Consider the following 19,559-nt stretch of genomic DNA (forward strand, 5'->3'; position numbering starts at 1 on the left):
GAACCAATACAGATAATGGAAGAAGAGCGATTTGAAATTACTGGACTTAGTAGACTTGATGAGTTGGATTAATTGACATGTTTATCTAGAAAAAAAATTGATGGACATATATCTCAAGGATTGGAAACTTCTCTTTGACTTTTTGTGGAAGAATAAAATGATATGATGTTAATGAGATTTGATACCAATTAAGATAACCGCTGGAGGAAGGTGATTTTATAATCTATTAAGAGACAGGCTTGTTATATATTACAGACTTATAGCTGAACTACGACAAATCGGAAGTCAATATTTTAATATTTTTTTCTTTTTTTATTGTATTCGTTATTGATTTGTGTTTTTTCTTTTTGTATTGTTTTGGTTTTGAAAATTTGAATAAAAATTAATTGAAAAAAAAAAGTGAGACGTATTACATCTCCAGCAATTGTCCAGTGCTGTTGGGCATATCTCACTCAGTCTGTGTGGGGTCACATATCACTGAAAGAGAATCTTGTAAAAAAATTCCTTTAGCTCTACAGATGTAATATGTGGTAAGATTTTAACCCAGATCCAATTCCATTCCTCTGTGCTAACCTCCTGTTTTAAGTCCCTCTTCTATGGCTTCAAAAATGTTCTAGGTTTATAATCTAATCCCCAAATTACTACGTAAATATTTCTTTATTAACCATTACTGTTTTCTGACGTAAACATTTCTAAATTAGTTTCTTTCCTTATCCTGCTATATACTTTCTTACTTACCCTTATCTGAAAATACTGAAATAATTGCAATTATCTATTTCCCAGAAGATTAGATATTTCAGCAGAGCATTTCACATCTTGTCCAGTTCTTTTGCAGAATCTAATTCCTTTTCGAGCCTTGGTGACAAATCTCCAAGCATGTTGTGTGTGCATCAAAATTTTGTTATAAAATGGAGATATATGAGGTGGGTAACCTGGACACAGCCTTTTTAAAAAAAAATTATACTAAGTGGTTAAACTGGTACAGAGAGAAGGCATTTAAAAGTTATTTTCTCATATTAGCTTTTAACTGTCTCTTTAGAATCTAATTTTCTGGGTCTGGTTTATACTGTGCTAATCTAGCTGCTAGATAGTGGGACAGTATTTAGATTTAAGGAAATGTAAAAGTTTTTGAAAAAAGTGTTTTGAAATTCACTGGGATAGTGCAAGTCTTTGAAGGTTTGGAAGTTACTTGTGGTACTTTAGTACATCACCAAACCCATATTAGGCAACAGTTACAAGCTTTGAAGCTAGATTGTTATTACACATACTGGAGTTTCCTCATATGCTGGAAGTCTGTAACTCCACTAACCCATTCAAACTACAATTTTAGTGAAAAATATTGTCATAGCTGAGGATAAAGAAAATATTTTCTTTTATATGGTAACCCTGGCTTATATAAATGACTGTACAACTCAGAATAGTGACATCACAAACTGTACTCTCCTGACAGAAATAACAGTACTGAAAATAACACCAAAGTAGATCTATAAAACATTGTGAATTTGTGCAGCCTGCCCACAGAAATTTATTTCCTGTGTGTCTGTTTCCTCCTCCTCCTCCTAACAACAATAATAAATGAGGCCTGGATCTAGTTCTATCACACAAGTAGCAAGCACAGTAACTAATCAGCCCCAGATGCATCAAACGGTGTGCCAAGCCACCTCATTGGGCCCTAAGTGAACATTGTAGTTCAGTTGCAGATGAGAAGATTCATGTTGGCTACACTTGTTTAATTGTGTGAGAGATGCATGAGCCCTTTGCACCGCACATGATGTAGGAAAGGCAAACACAATGCAGACATAATTCATGCCTCTGTTCTGACCCTGTAATTAATTAATTATAATTATAATTAATTAAGGCCATTTATAAGCTGCCCTTTGGTAGCAGGACTCTAGGGGTGGTGTACAGTTTGAAACAGATACAATAAAATCATAAAAGCAAAGCTACAGAGTCACAGAAGCCACAACCTCTGTGTAACGTGAGAGGCCAATTCGCATTTTATATCATGAGTGTCTGCCTCCTACAATGATATTGGCTGAAGTCACTTTTGAAATGTGCATTGACTGGTCGGGGCTTCATAATAATTTCTCAGGAGTATTTAAAAACAATGCAGCAAACAGGGAAATACCATACTGAATTTCCCTCTTCTTACCCTCCCTATATTGTCTCTGCCAAAATCCTGGTTTATAGACTTCCCCAGTTCTGTTCTACGTTTCCTTTTCCCTGTTGTTCCTGCTATCACCAACTCCTGCTTTTGTGGTGTCAGGGCTTGGAGTTAGCTCAAATGTTCTAGACAAAAATTGTTCGCACACACAGACACATAAGAGTCAGTTTTCCACATTCATACGTGCTAACCTTGAATATATTCAAGTCAGGTGCACAGGAAGTGCCTCTCACCTTTTCCCGCAGCTTCCTCTGCTTTTGCTCTTGCACTGTAGTCAGGTAGTTCACTGCTGCATACTCTATGACTGAGAGGAAGACGAACACAAAACTGACCCAGAGATAAATGTCCACAGCTTTGATGTAGGAAACCCGAGGCATGGAGGCATTGACGCCCGTAATGATGGTAGACATGGTCAACACTGTTGTGATCCCTGAAAAGGCCCCAATCAAAGATTTACTTCATAGTCAAGGAACAGGCATAATTTCAGCCAGGCCTAATAGCCCCAGAACCTATTTTTAAAAATTTGGTTCAGTGTGGTACACTAAGTAACCACAATCAGACACCAGACATACTGAATTTGAAGATTTCCAGTTCAGTGGGTCCAATTTCACAGTACACTGGAGCTCCAGAACTATTTTAGAAATTAAACATTGGCCAACAATCATCTATTATAAACCAGAGTTTAGTTTCAAAGTTAATCACTGGTTTTTGTCTCTCCACAGTCCCATTTTATTTTGTAGAACATAGTAATTCAGGGATGGGGAACCTGTGGTCCTCCAGATGTTGCTGGTCTACAATGTCTGGAGAGCCACAGATTTCATGACCATGGGCCATGCTAGCTAACCTGGTGGGAAATGAAGTCCAGCAACATCTGGAGGGGCACAGGTTCCCCACCCTTGCAGCAATTAGACCTGGAGATCAAAGGGTTGCAGCTAACATAACTTAGATCCATTAATTCTAGTGGGTTTACTCTGAGTAGTTGGTTTTTGTTAGGGTGTGGAAAATTTTTCCCTTCCCTTACATAAAGTCCTCTGTCCTTTATAAAAGTAAACTCTATAGAACAGCCTTTCCAACCGGTGTGCCTCCAGATGTTGTTGGACCACAACTCCCATCAGCCTCAGCCATTGGCAATGCTGGCTGAGGCTGATGCGAGTTGTGGTCCAACAACATCTGGAGGCACACTGGTTGGGAAAGGCTGCTATAGAGAATGTAGTCATTATAGAGAATAACCACTCACCTAGTGAAACTCCTGCAGGCACAGCCCTGTGATCTATCCAGAATGACACCCAGGACAACATGACCATTAGCATGGCAGGAAAATACGTTTGGAGCAAAAAGAAGAAGATATGGCGACATAAAGTAAAGTTAATGTACAAGCGATTGTACCAACCTGTTGGGGAGTGAAATTGGCAGCTATTAAAAATGTGAGGTAGGCCCCCCAATGGTGGTATGTGCAATAATGAGATGAGATGTAATATGTAATAAGGTAAGAGGTCAGGAAAGGGGGAGGGAAAGAAAAGAGATGGTCCTGGAAGAAAGAAATATGAAAAGGAAGAAGAAAAGAGAGACAAAGGAGATATACTACTATTAAGTACACTTAAGTAGACAGCACTTTCAGTGTGTAAATAAAGGTAAATAATGTATTTGACGTCACAACAAGTTTTCAATTTACAAATGTAAACACTGTCAACATTCTCACATAAAATGAAACTTTTGTTCATTAACAGCAGGTTTGATGGGTCATTAAAATATACAGAGTTCCTGTGTGCTTACAGAAATTGTATTATTTTAGAAGATTACACAGCTTTCAATCATCTTTGTACCATCTGCTGATCTACAGTGTTTTCACACTTAATTTTTTTTTTTGCATTTCTATTTTGAAACCTACATTAGTTAGAATGTATGTTTGATTTAAAAATGGCTCTCTGATGTTTTAATAGCATTCTCACATGCACGCAAATAGCACGAGAGCATTTCAATTGTGTTTATTAAGGGCAAAGTAGGGTTGCATTCAGACAGGGGGTTTATTGTGTTAGTTTAACTAATTGTAATGGTAGTGCTTCTGTCCCAATTTCTGACATTCCTTTCACACTGCAGTATTTGTTGTGTTAAGGAACCATGGCTTTTGGACCGACATAGCACCATGTCGTGTTAAATTTCATTCACACCTCAACAACGAACAATGGACGTGGTGCTATTGTCCACTCATTATGCACATACACAGGACGGTTCCCTGTATGCCAAAATATCAGCACAGTTTTTATCAAGTGAATTGTTGTGAGCCTAAAGGGTGGAAATGCATTGCATGCTGGGATACTGCATTGCAGCCTGTCAAGTGAGCGGCTGTAGCAACACCAAACTCCAGTGGTTTTCTGGGTTTCAAAGCTTGCAAACAGATTATTTCTGGAATCATTTATCATAGAAATGAACACTAAACTTCCATTACATTCCACTAGATTTCTGGAACTGGCTTTTACACTGTGTGAAAGATCAAATAAAATGCAGAAATTATGAGGTAAGGAAATGGAATAAAGTGCAGTGTGAATGCAGCCTAGACGTCAGTGAAGACACCTGGATGCACATCCATCAACATGCATGCTTGGCCCTTAGTATTATGTGTGAGATTGTCTTTATACACAGAGACAAAACAGCATGAACAAGGAACAGAAAGCATGTGTGGTGTAGTGGTTAGAGTATTGGACTGGTAGGCCCAAGTTCAAATCTCTACCCAGCCATGGAGCTCACTGGGTGACCTTTGGCCAGTTACAAACTCTCAGCCTAATCTACCTGACAGGATTGTTGTGTGAATAAAATGGGGGTGGGGGGGAGAACGTTGAACTTTGCCCTTCAAGAAAAGGCTGGATGGAATGATGATACAAATAATAACAAAGGACAGAAAAGGGATTAGTGAAATGTTATTGGCGGAATGTCATTTCACCAGGCAAACCTGTGAGGCTGGGTTATAAAAGTGTCAAGGATTTAACAGAAAATTAGAAAGAAAACATGATACCAGTGCTACTATAGAAAGCAAGTCTGGAGGTTGTATGAAATTTTTGTATCAAGAACTGAGACAAAGAGATTTTCTTGTCTGTTTTCAGAGATTCATTTCCATTTTTCCAGTACAACATCAGATCCTCATCTGTGTAAGCATCTGTGTGGGTAATGATAGGGAAAAAACATATATTAAATTTATAGGTCAACAGCAAAACAGTATCATTTGTAGCATACATATATACAAAATAGTTGGAACAAGGCCAAACAGCAGTATGAAATATGGTTTTGCCGTATACTTCAGCAACATACAATATATGCATAAGCCCTACTCACTTGTTCTTCTTACCCCACCCTTATGATTACTAACACACAAGGAGGAAGAGTGTGGATGAGCCCATTGGCTCAATCCCCTTCAATACATCTGTGTCACAGTTCCTGCAGCTTCCCACATATTGGGGGCTGAACCCAGTGGGGAGCTGGCTTTACTTGAGTAGGCCCTCTGCATGATAAAGGACCCTGGATGATCAGGGTTTTAAAATCGCATGGAGAGCCCGGCTGAGAAGAGTAGCCTTCCTGCTGCAGACATTTAGCCCACAATACGTGGAAGGCACTGAGGGCAGCAAAGGGGGTGTGATGGAGGTGGTTGGGGCCAACAAGTGTATAAATTGTGGGGCAGAGGGAGAATGAATAAACAGAGCTGTATTGTGGATGTATTCCATTCAGGTTCAGATCCATATAAGCTGGGGTGAAGAACTGGTGGCCTTCCAAATGTTGTTGGACTGCATTTCCCATTATCCTTGAACATAAGCCATGCTGGCTGGGGCTGATAGGAGTTGGAATCTAACAATGTCTAGAGGGCCAAATGTATCCCAAGCCTGATATAAAACATTTGTTAAGTAAGTTGTAAAACATGTTGGTTTGGCCCATTCAGTGCGTGATAAAGCACTTCAGTAGGGAATGATCTTGTGGCTAAGAAAGAAGCAAGCTGTGATGGCTCAACTGGTGAGTTCTGATTCCATGGAAACAGAGTCAGTGAGCAGATGTAGCAGATTTTGTCACTGGGAGGATTCTGTAAATATCAGTTGCCTCAGATCTTCTCAGAGTATCTATGAATCACAGAGCAAACATGAGACTCTCCAGAGTCAGTGGTGTTCAGCATTAACACCTGCATAATTGAGACATATGTCTTTCCCACCTTACTCGCCATGGTACCCAGACCTTTTTTACAATTCTTTTTTTCCTGATTGCTAGTGCTGGGAAGCCTTGATCAGACAGCAGAAGGGAAGTGGAACCACTAGTGTACTTGATCCCTTCAACCACTGCCCATTACTTCCCACGCTATAAGGCTGTGGATCTGTGCAGATGGCAGTCAAGGAGAGTTTTATGTTTGAGGGTGCCTTTGGCTATAATCAGTCTATCCTGTGAATGCACCATTGTTCCCTTGCAGTACTAGATGCTCCTGCAGGCCAAAAAAGAAGGGGGGATATAGGCACATCTAGATACATGGGGGGATGAATAAGGTCAAAAGTACAAAATTGACATGTTAGGCAGAAGAAAGCACCATGCATGTATTCCATAGTTAAAGCTCAAACAACTACAGTAGCTGACTTATATGTATTGTTTGAACCTCTGTTTAAGTATTATAGGTTTTGTGCCCCTATGGTTACAACGGGGGAAGCCAACATGGTGCCCACTATATATTGTTGGATTTCAACTCCCATAGTCAATGGTCAGGAATTATGGGCGTTGTAGCCCAACAAAATCTGGAGGATATCACATCAGCTACCCCTTGGATATAGGGACAGACATTTACCTAGACTTGTGTATCTAATCTCTCATACATTGAACTCTGTGCTCAATCAACTCTTATATGAAATCCAGTAATTGGCTTATGGTACATGATCATCAGCAGATACCACAGATCTTATGCCCTCTTTAACACATAAATTCCACACAAATTAATTGGCAATTGAGTAGACATCAGATAGAAACGTGGCTGCCACATACAACTTTCAAGCTCCAGAGTACAAGTCTGTGAATCGAGTGGAAATCAGCTGAAGTCCATATTGCACATGGCTGTCACCATGATCCTAGAAATTCCAAAAAGAAAAGCCAGGTTCACTAAGTAGGGGATAGGACTGAGTCACAGATACAGGGCAAGTATAGGAAGTAAAGGAAGACACAAACCCCCAGATCCATGTTTGGGCAGGCTGCAAGATTTAAATTATTTAACTGATAGTTTAATAAACTAATTTAATTGCAGATTAATTAGTGGGGCTGAGATTAAAGGGATATCACAGTGAAGGCCACAGCAGTGTACCAGCTTCCTCTCCTTGTTTCAGATATTATTTTTCTTATAATTTATAGAAAGGTTTGTAAATAGTTATGGAACAAGTATGATTCAAGCAAAGAGAACAGGAGACAACAGAAACAAAAGAGAGAGCTCACAGTCACAGCATATGCCTTAACCACTGGGTAAATCTGGCTTCCAGTTTCACACGTTGAATGATAAATGGGTTTATCAACCAATGGAATGATGGCTCAGCCATCAGTGCTCCCTGCTCACCTGGCAATGTTTCAAGAACACATTTTTCTTTCTTTTTTAAAATAAAAGGCCACATGACTATTCATGTGTTTATCCACTGATCTTTCATTTTATGAACACAAAAGAGAAACCTTTTTTAAAAAAGTGAAAAACATCTCCTGGGATTGTAGGCAGGGAGAAGTTTCTCTCAGTAAGTGTAGGAGAACCGAGCCAATCAGCACCACTCTTCATAGTCCGCTTCTGTTGCATACTTAAAGAACTGTGGTTTTTTTGCCCAGAGCTCATCCCTTGAGATTCCCATTTGGAATGACATAGTGAGGATGCTTCCATATTGGCCCAATCACTCTGCATATGTAGCATCTATCGTTTCGCTTAATTGAAATCAGTAACCCTTTCCAGGCGTTTGTTCCTCCATGCAATGTTAATCATGTGAAAGAGGAGAAAGGAACAAGCACACTTGCCCCACCCCTCCACTGCATTCTTAACACAAGAGATGGGGCCCTTCTCCGCAATCTCAAGTACTGGCTCAACTGTAACCTATTATAAACAGAGAAGAATCATATTCATTGCACTGCCCACATTTTGCTTCTGGCCCTGCCCACCATGTGGCCCCCAGGAGATTTTCCATAAGGGAATGTGGCCCTGAGGCTGAGAAAGGTTCCCCACCCCTGCTATGCACAAATATGCAGGGAGCCTATTTGGGTAAACCAGGCTGCCCACTACAGACAGTTAGCTATCCACTCACAGAGGGCAACTGAGAATGTGGCAAAGAGGGGTAGGGCAAGTGCCTTGTGATGAATATCAAATGCCTAAATAGGGCTAATGTCCCTTCAAAATCTGGGTCTTCTACAATTCTTATAGGATCTACACTTCTTTATTTTTTAAAAGCCATTTTGGTCATAGCGTGTTACTGTAATGAAAAATATCCCGTATTCAGGTGTTCTGAATTAGTTAAGAAGAACATAGGTATCAGAATAAGATGAGAAAAATGTGTCTCATCACTAATGATAGAGGATATTCAGTATTTCATCTGGGGAGGGGGAGCTTTTTACCATCAAGGTTAATTGACACACAGAAAAAAAGTAAATGGGTCTTCACAAGATTTGTTCTATGGGCCAAATGGCCTGAGGGATGTCTTCAAAAGTATAGATCATATCAGTTGTCCCACTCTGCACCTTTAGTTTCTCACCTCACCTCCTTTTTCTCTTTGCTACCCACCCCACCTTTCTCTCTCTCTTGCCACTGCTGCTATCAGGGCTCCTCCCCATCTCCCTCCCATGGTGCCCAAAAGAGTGAAGGAGGCAAGGCCTGGCCTGCTGCTGTGACACCTGCCCCCCAAACATGTAGAAACTAGGTCTGGCTACTTTGGTCCACACAATTTAAGTCTGGCCAGTGGACTTATCTCACTCTGGGCAAAGTCTACCACTGCCCCCTACACCCCCCCAAAAAACCCCCCTAATTATGCAGAAAGAGCCTTAACAGGAGTTGGAACGCTGCTGAACAAAGAATACAGTGCTGTTCACATTGAGCTAACTGTGCTTTCACCTCATACTATAGAGCACATGGCCATCCGGGAACACCCGCAACATGATGTTGTCAGTGGTTTTGTCATGAATAAAGGATCTTTTCGAGTGAACAAAGAAGACATCAGGCACCCAGATCTTTTTCACTAGCCTCCCATCAAAAGTCATGCTTTTGTTGGTATGACTGGGAAAGGAGAGGTGTTCATCCTTCCAGTAATGCCTCAGATATAGTGTCATCGTGAAGTCCTGCATTGAGAGAAAGAAAAGGGGGGGAAATATGTCTTATTATTATACCCTCCACACCTGTGAGAAATTAGTTCAGTAAGTGGTACCGCAGCTCAGCAGAAAGTCCAAGTGGTCCATCCTCTGCTGAGAACCAAACTTCAGATGTGACATTGGGAGAGATCTGTAATTCAATCTCCTGTGTAGACTTAAGGTAAAACCAGTCACGGTGGGTGGGTGGACTGAAGCTGTGGTATTAGGGAAGGAGGCTTTAACTCTTTCACCCTCTATGATGTTTTCCTGATTAAAACCCTCACCCACCCCACCACACTGCTATTTGCCCTACTGTGGGAAAGTATAGAGGTGCCACAGGTTGTTGCTCCTCCTGCTGTTGTTACTTTATTAAAGCCAGCTAAACCTATGCCTGAATGGGAGCCTGCCCTGGAGTCCTATATGATACTAGAGACACTTACCTGGATGTAAATCTATGCTCACTTACCTGAGAGTAAGCCACACTGAACTTAATGGGATTTACTTCTAAGTAGATGTATAGGATTGCACTGTTGATACATACAAAAGAGACCACTGTGCTGCAGGCTTTGTTTTTATATTAATGTTAGTGATCGGCTCCGTTTCTGCAATAATTAGATTTGCTATCAGATTTGCTATTAATTATTATTTCTGATATTCTCTGTCTTTGCAGAGGGAACTAGCAACTCTCTGCACCTGGTTTCCGATTCATTCTTCTTCTTTTCTATTTTTTTAATTCACTTTGTAATCATCAATAGTGTGAGTGATACTTTTATAAATCTACTTTCTCTGTGAGCTCTTCAAATGTGTATTCTTTTTCACTGATGTCCATGAAGTGTTGATTGTAACTGACAGACAGAAAGCAGCAGGAGGGAATGGGGTGTTGATTGTAAGCAGCAGGGGGGAAGACACTGACTTGATTATCTGCCTTAACCTGTTCGCAGTGCATTTGAAAAGGAATTTAACAGGCAATCATTACAGAGTTCTGAATAAAGATCGATGCCAGTGGAGACTCGCGAATAAATAGTGATTATAATTTCGATAATTCTCTGCAAAGACAAAAATATCGGAGGAGATCGGAAAAATGAAAAGATATAGAAGGAAAAAGGAATCAGATCATTAATGACCACCAGGGGGCCACACTTAAAAACAAAATGTGAAAAAGGAGAGGATTCCATCCTTACTTAATGAAAAATCAACTCATTTGAAATGTGTTGGAGGAGAGCTTTGCATATACCATGGACTGTGAAAAAGACAAATAATTGGGTGTTAGAACAAATTAAACCAGAACTGTCACTAGAAGCTAAAATGATGAAACTGAGGTTATCATACTTTGGACACATCATGAGAAGACGTGATTCTCTGGAAAAGACAATAATATTAGGAAAAACAGAAGAGAGTAGAAAAAGAGGAAGGCCAAACAAGAGATGGATTGATTCCATAAAGGAAGCCACAGACCTGAACTTACAAGATCTGAACAGGGTGGTTCACGACAGATGCTCTTGGAGATCGCTGATTCATTGGGTCGCCATAAGTCGTAGTTGACTTGAAGGCACATAACAACAACAACAACAACATCCATCCTTACTTAATGTCTGTCTCTAACAGTTTACCAGAGAGTTGAATGTGGAATTGCCTTTCTTCCCCATCACATTTGTTCACCTACTTTAAAAGGAAGGGCCATATCTCGGTGGACTGGTACTGCACATGCTTTGTATGCAGAAGGCCCCAGATTTAATCCCCAGCATCTCTAGGCAGGGCTGGGAGAGACCCCTACCTGAAACTGCCAGTCAATGTGGACAATACTGAGCTAGATGGACCAAGAGTCTGATTTGGTATAAGTCAGCTTCCTATGTTCCTAAGTAGTACACAAAGCCACACGTCTTTGTTTTAAGGCATCCCTGCCCACAGTAATCTCAAGCCATAACTATATTATTTGTATATTTGAAACAACTGAATGTTAATAGTGGAATTCCTTATCTTTACCTGGATCCAAAATATGGGTGTTTTTTTTACTAGGTATAATGAATCAACCCTTAATCAAACGTGACATACCATATCAACCTCAGAAATACTGTCCAAGCTTTCGACTTGCACATCCACCCCAACAGGAATAGCAGGGCCTGTGAAAGAATAAAAGTGAACTATTAAAAGCTACCCATCATGAAGCCCCTGACTATATATATATCTTACATCTTATTAATACCTTAAATATTAATATTTTCAGCATTTCATAAATCTCCTAAAAACACTAATTAGAGTTGATAAATACACATATTACTAAGATAAATACACATATTACTATATCTCATAAAAAACTTCAAAATATACTACATGTAATTATTTATTTGAATACATTAAGCTTTCTATAATAGCATAGAGTCTACCTCCAAATTGGATATACAACAATTGAATTGTTGGATTCCATTTCTTCACTTCTCTTACTTTGGATGGGCACAACACACTTGTTAGCTTTATTACTTCTAACTGTTCCAAGATTTTCCTAATTATTTTTTTGTATCCAACTCTGCTTCCATATCTTGCCTTGGCTTTGATGGTACTTTACACTGGTTCTTTAAATTGCCATACCCCCTTGACTTTTGTAAAGCTTGCATCCTGACACCATGCATGGATCATGTAATGATTATGTTGAAGCATAGTAGAAAGATTTTTTTAAAAGACTACTCTGCTGAATACTATTATAAAATAGCAACATTGTCGTCATTAAAAACACACTAGGGTGAGTGAACACGTGGCGTTTATAGAACCCCAAACACAATATAAACCAAACAGCCTCAAGCAAGCCCTGTGTGGGTGTTTTAGAGGATGTCCTGGCTGCAGACCATACTGTTGAATTAAGTATCTGGTGATGAGTCATAGGAAGATCTCAAGAGATTTCTGATGTCGCTAATCCTTGTGGTCATTAGGAAGCTGCTAGATTTTTAATCCTGTCTCTGCTTGCAACTAAATTCTACAGTGATAGAATGGGAAGGGGGCAGGGAATTGCTCCAGACGGTAAGTTAAATTTCTCGCCAACTAACACTATGTAGGAGAAAACATAATACAACTCATAAGTATGGGAAACAAAGGGTGAGCAAGGGAAGATAAATTAATGCAACCCTGACAGTATCTGTCAGAGACAGATTCTAGGACACAGTGCATGAGGGGGACTTGACTCTTACACATGTCCCTATGAAATGAACAGCTATGGCGGTGGTTGGTGTGGTTGGGGAGGCTGCCTGATGACTGAGTAGTTTGCTTCACCTGTGGACCCCAGTCTCAGCACCCAGTTTCTCTCCCCTGGCAGCTGCATGGCCAGAGTGGTTGGGCCCAATACGATAAGGCTAGTGCCAGGGCAGAGGCATTAGCCTTGGGTGAGAGCCTGTGACACAAAGAACAACTAGACGCTTAACATATCTTCTATTTCAATGGGGTTTGTGCGGGAGATCTTCTCATTGCTAACTTTGCTCCATTTCCGTTTTCTGTCTACTTTTAATAGGGAGAGTTTATTTGCTTGCTCCTGTTTAGTATTAGTGGGTGTGTTTCTACACTAAGCTAACTTCACACTGAAGCTCATGATCCTAACTTGTTTCAGTAAACCAGAGTTAACACTAGTTTGGATATAACAACCACCCAGTTAGAAGAAAATGCAACTGAACTAACTCCTTGTGATTATGCCAGAAGAAAAGAGGGGAGGGGAAGCACACAAGTCTGAGGCACATGCATACTTCAGTTCTATTTTAAAATAGCCATTTTGTTTCATTTATTTTCAAACAAATTTTCTCTTCCTGTTCAGTGCACTGAATGTCCCCCACTCTCTATTAAACAACTGACATGTTTTAGATCCATTTCAATCGGGCTTCAGGCCTGGACATGGAACTGAAACAGCCTTGGTCGCCTTGGTGGATGATATGAGGAGGGCATGGGATAGGGGCGAATGCACCTTCCTTGTCCTCCTTGATCGCTCAGCGGCTTTTGATACCGTTGACCACGCTATCCTCTTGGACCGCCTAAAGGGGTTGGGTATAGGGGGCACTGTATGGCAGTGGTTCCATTCCTTCCTCTTCGGTAGGTACCAAAGAGTAGCATTGGAGGAAGAGGTTTCGGATCCTTGGCCTCTCACTTGTGGGGTACCACAGGGTTCTATCCTCTCCCCGATGTTGTTTAACATCTATATAAAGCCGCTGGGGGCAATCATCAGGAGATTTGGGCTGCAGTGTCATCAGTACGCGGATGACACGCAGCTCTATCTCTCATTTAAATCTTCACCAAGGTTGGCTGTAGCAACCCTGTCCAAGTGTCTGGAGTCGGTGAGTGGCTGGATGGGAAGGAATAAGCTGAAGCTGAACCCGGATAAGACCGAGGTACTGTTTGTGGGAGACAAGGGAAGGTTGGGGGATGTGGACCTGGTGCTCAATGGGGTACGTTTGCCCCTGAAAGACCAGGTCCGTAGCCTGGGGGTCATTTTGGACTCCCAGCTGTCCATGGAGGCTCAAGTCTCGGCTGTGAGCCGGAGGGTGCTGTATCAACTCCATCTGATACGGAGGCTGCACCCCTACCTTCCCAAGCATCTGCTCCCACCGGGGGTACATGCCTTGGTCACCTTTCGCCTACACTACTGTAATGCACTCTATGTGGGGTTACCCTTGAAAACGGTCCAGAAGCTGCAACTGGTACAGAATGCGGCAGCTCGTCTGATTAAGGGCAGCCGCCGGCAAGATCACATCACTCCTGTGTTGAAGGAGTTGCACTGGTTACCGGTTGTTTACCAAACCCAATTCAAGGTGTTGGTTTTGACCTTTAAAACCCTATACGGTTTTGGCCCAGTCTATCTGAAGGAGCGCCTCCAGCATCGTCAGGGATGCCGCTCAACAAGATCAGCCTCAGAAGACCTTCTCTCGATTCCACCGGTAAAAACAGCGAGATTGGTGAGGACTAGAGAGAGGGCTTTCTCAATAGTGGCCCCCACCCTTTGGAACTCTCTCCCAAATGATCTCCGTCATGCCCCTTCTGAGATGACCTTCCGCCGGACTTTGAAGACCTGGCTCTTCAGGAAAGCTTTTAGGATGGATTAGGCTTTTATTGTTATGTTTTAAATTTTAATGCTTAATGTACTGTTTTTATCTTGTACGTCGCCCAGAGTGGCTGGTCAACCAGCCAGATGGGCGACTAAGAAATTGAATAATAAATAAATAAATAAAATTTATACTATTACCGAAATACATTGGCTAGTAAAATCATGTGAGTATGCCAGATAAGCAGAAATGCAGCTAGGTCATTTTAGACCAGGATTAGGGAACCTGCGGGACTCCAACTCCCATCAGACCCAGCCAGTATGGCTAATGGCCAGGGATGATGTGAACTGTAGTCTATCTGGAGGGCCACAGGTTCCCCACTCTTAGACACTGGCCCTATCTGCACTATACATTTAAAACAGTATTATACCACTTTAAACAATTGTGGCTTCCCTCAAAGAATCCTGGGAACTATAGTTTGTTAAGTATGCTGATAGGGAATCCCTATTCCCCTCATAGAGCTACAATTCCCACTGTAGGAAACTTGTGGCTCTATGAGGGGAAGAGGAGTCTCCTAACAACTCTCAGGATCCTTAAAAAACTATATTCCCAGCAGCGCTGAAGCCAGGGTGAGGCAAATAGGTACACCGTCCATCCGTCCCCCCCGAGCTGTGCTTTGCCCCCTCTAGGATTTTTGGGATAAATTGTCTTTTTAATTTGTGACATGACAGACAATGACAACTTCCATTTAAAGAATGAGAACCTGTTCTAAGAACAGGAACAATGTAAGAGTACGATCCTCTGAAAAATTCAGTGAATACGGCAGGGCAAGTGCACAGCAGAAGAGCTCCCCACCCAAAGTTTGCTCACTCAAGAGTTTCCCTGACTGAAGGTGGATTTTTCATGATCACAATCACCCTATAATTACTGAAGTGATCCTGAAAAAAAACCCTGCCTGTATAGTAACATGACTCTTGAAGACCCTATCTTGACAGGGATGACCTCGCCTCAGTTGTTCATGCTCTGGTAACTTCTAGGCTGGATTACTGTAATGCGCTCTACGTAGGGCTGCCCTTGAAGACAGTTCGGAAACTTCAGCTAGTGCAAAATGCAGCAGCCAGATTGCTGACGAGGACCAGCCGGTCAGCACATATAACACCTGTTCTGGCCCATTTGCACTGGCTACCTATCTGTTTCCGAGCCAGATTCAAGGTGCTGGTTATGACCTATAAAGCCTTACACGGCGTGGGACCGCAATATCTTGTGGAACGCCTCTCCCGCTATGAACCGACCCGGTCACTTCGCTCAGCATCTAAGGCCCTCCTCCGGGTACCAACCCATCAGGAAGCCCAGAGGACAGTTACTCGATCTAGGGCCTTTTCTGTAGTGGCCCCCGAATTGTGGAATAGCCTCCCCGAAGAAGTACGCCTGGCGCCTACGCTTCTATCTTTTCGGCGCCAGGTTAAGACCTGGCTATGCTCCCAGGCATTTTAATGTGTTTAACTTTTATATTCTGTTGTTCCTTGTTTGTGTTTACTATTGTTCGTTGATTTTATTATGATATTTTGTATTTTAATCTTTTTGTACACCTCCCAGAGAGCTATTCGCTGTGGGCGGTTTAAAAATGAAACAAAATAAATAAATAAATAAATATTAGAACTTTGCATTATGGCCTAGAGCTAAACTCCACAAAACAACATTACCTCAGTGCTTCAGCATAGTTGGTTGCACCAACTAGAGAGAGGCTAGGAATAGCAAGAGGATCTGTAGGTTAGGATCAGGTTCCACTGGCAGCGCTATGCAGAGAAGCTACCGTGCACCTGCCTGCTGGGCTCCAGGCCACTGTGGCTAATCCTTGTAATTTCATGAGCTGCATTTGCTGCATTTTTACTTTCAAATCGTGATTGAATTGTAGATCTCCTTAAAGAGGCAAGAGATTAATAACCTGAGAGACCGAAGTCCAGATTTGACTTTGCATGAAAAGTAAGCATGGTTTTCATTATAATTTAATTATACCACTGATAAAGCACAAGGTATCTCCCTTCATTTCAGTTTTGCATATTGTACAGTATTCATTTCAATAAAGGCCACATTAAATTTTGTTATGTTCGGTACTTCACAAAAGGGAGCATCATTACAGTGTCCCAAAAATGCAGAAGTACATGCTTATTTCAGCAAGCAATGTGTCAGCAAATCTGCAAAGATAATGCAAAAGCAGAAACAGGGAGAAAAGGCACTTGCCAGGGAAAATCAGGACACTTTATCCCTCCTGGGCCTGCTGATTCTCCCCTGCAAATACTCCTCCCAAAATCTGACTATTACCCCAATTGGACTATATAGCATAGGGAGCATTTGCAGGGGAATGTTTTGTGGGAAGGGAAAGAATTAAGCATTTCACCAGTTCTCCAGCTCTCCCCTGCAAACATCCGTGCCTCTTCATTTGCCTTATGAGGAAATCACAGGGTTAAGAACCCTGTATTTGCCTCACAACATCTAGTTACCTCTGCCCTACAGACAGAGGGTAGTTCTGTCAAGCTCTGACCTGCCAGCTATGATTGAGAGCAACTCTCCAGGGATTCAGGCAAAGCTCCTTCTCAGCCTTGCGATCCATCATCCAAGATCCTTTCAACTACAGATGACCCGGGTTGAGAGACTTGGATCTCTTGCATCCAAATAATGCATCTACAAACTGCATGTGATGAGATTGTTCTCCCAACATATTTGTTTTGGTTTTTGACTGCAATGTAGCCATGAGGGACTGGCTAATGGGACAGCAGCACTCTTTAATCCTTTTCCTGTGGGCTGTTTATTTTTTTCAGATCAAAATCCACTCCAAGGTGCTTCCCCAACTGTAAGGGGTAAGATGCAAGCCTCCCCATATTCTTTCTCCTGCAAATAGGAAAGCAGTTGGGGGGGGCATTTTTAACACAAAATGGCTTGTAGAGGAAGTGCTGAATATCTCTCCCCCACTGCTGCTGCTGAGAGCAAATATGTATCCCTGTAAGCCTATATTTCAAGGGGGGGGGGAAGAGACCAGCCACACAACTCCTGTATTTGGTCCTTATGATGTTTCCACGGCTATTTTGACCTGCTGGAATATGCTTCAGTGTACAAGCAGAAAGGTGAGGAAGCACTCTTAAGAAAACAAAGCCTGATGTAACAAGGGGTCTCTTGCACTAACATTGCATCTTTTCCTTTGTGAGTTGCAGCTCTCCTCAGACCCTTAGCCAACGGTGGGCTGGGAGGCGACTCCCCAAATTGTTCTGCCCCCCTAATGTTTTTTTCAAAAAGCAAATAATTGAATTTGACAGATTTTTTGTGCCCCCTCCTTAATTTTGTGTTTCCTCCCCCCAAAAAAAACTTTTAGGTTGGCTGTGAGCTTTCCTTTGTGTGAATAGGTAGAACACTTGGGCAGGTTGCACACCAGCAGGAAGTGGCTTGTGTGGGTCTTCAGTTCACTGAACAAGTATGGCCCAAAGCAAAAGAGAGCTTCTATATAGAAAGCTTTAGAACATGGATGCGAAACCTATAGCCCTCCAGATGTTGTTGGACTACAACTCCCATCATCCGTAATCACTGGCCATGCCGGCTGGGGCTGATGGAAGTTGGAGTCTAGAAACATCTGGAGAGCCACAATTTCCCCTTCCCTACTTTAAAAAGAGCCAGTGATGTTCACAGACTACATATATAGAGCAAATATTGTGATGCTCCTTCCTTATTACATGATAATGTATTACCTTGTTAAAAACTAGCAGTCTTCTAACTGAAATGCGCCCATTTAAGCCTCAAGTTATGAATTGCCAATGTGGTGCCCACAAGTACAAATGTGTCTGTGCGGAGACCTTCCCTGGTGCCCATGGGGGCCTCCTCCCTGACTCTTCCAGCTGCTGAAATTAGGCTTGAAATAAGTGTTCTATTGTAGCCAATAGAATAGGTTGTGAAGTGTGCTTGGTTGTGGTCTGTGTGTCATGTGTGCTCATGACATTTTCTCTGTTTTGCAAACGTGCCCACAGGCATGAAAAGGAAGGCAACCTCTGCTTTAGCTTATATGTGCTGATTAAATGCCACCCAGTAGGAATTGGCTGGTACTACACTGGGGTGAGGAATAAACCGTATCACAGGAACTGCATTAGGCTGCTCTTTGACATAAAAGATACAGCTATTTTAAGTATCAGCTAAAGCTGCTTATTCATGGACGCCCTGTTTTTTAAAAAAATGTCCTAGATATAGAGTTTGAGGAAGGGAGCCTAACTGAAACATAGACATAATCTTCAAATATTAATATTTGTAGTAAATAATACCTGAACATCTGCACTGAACATCCGGCACTGAAATAACTCTGAAAGGGTCAAAGCAAATGTGCTCTCATATTATGACAGGATAAGGCTCTGCCACATACAAAGGGAGAAGTCAGATGCATTAGGTGAACAGAGAAGATGTTGGATACATATTCAGATGGGATGGGTGGACAAACCAGATTGAGACAAAGAGGCATGTCCTAATAGCTGTGGTCAAATCAATTAAATCAATTGAACTAGGCAAACACTCTGAGCTGCTGACACAAATTAGCCCACTCACTTCATAATTCCCGTCAAAGATGTACCCATATTTTCTTTGTGAGTATGCCTGCAGTGAAATTAAGTTCTGCATTCGTGTACTGCACCTGCAACAAACATGCTTTCAGATATAATTTCTGCCACTTTGAAAAGGTCAATGAGTATTTTCAGCAGAAACTATGGAGCTGGGGCATGTGCTCTACTTATGAACATATAAATAGATACCCACACAAAGAGGATCAGGCATCATACTGGAAACTTATACTCCTCTGTAGCTTTGAATTCAGTGAATCTCCATGCTTAATCTACCTACTTTATGAAAAAGCATCTGGTTTTGAAGATGCTCCTTTAAATATTTTAAATTCTGGAGGGTTTTGACAATATTTTGTGGGAAAATTTTCTGAACTCAACATCTTAAAATAAACCACACACCCCTGTAACCATGTGTCTTAAGGGTTAGGACTACAATAGGGATGAAGAACCTGTGGCCCTCCAGATGTTACTGGACTC

The 19,559-nt window shown here is 41.7% G+C and overlaps 1 protein-coding gene across 1 annotated transcript in view; it reads right to left on the reverse strand.

Moving 5' to 3' along the window:
- LOC133383168 (gamma-aminobutyric acid receptor subunit rho-2-like) overlaps nt 1-19,559 on the reverse strand; it is a 31,742-nt gene that overhangs the window by 2,701 nt on the left and 9,482 nt on the right. The window contains 6 exon segments of the mRNA XM_061623319.1: nt 2,398-2,594; nt 3,402-3,554; nt 5,175-5,315; nt 7,166-7,248; nt 9,249-9,472; nt 11,534-11,601. Coding sequence (XP_061479303.1) covers nt 2,398-2,594; nt 3,402-3,554; nt 5,175-5,315; nt 7,166-7,248; nt 9,249-9,472; nt 11,534-11,601 — 866 coding nt within the window.

The sequence above is a fragment of the Rhineura floridana genome, chromosome 4 (assembly GCF_030035675.1).
Source record: "Rhineura floridana isolate rRhiFlo1 chromosome 4, rRhiFlo1.hap2, whole genome shotgun sequence".
In the NCBI taxonomy this organism is placed as follows: domain Eukaryota; kingdom Metazoa; phylum Chordata; class Lepidosauria; order Squamata; family Rhineuridae; genus Rhineura; species Rhineura floridana.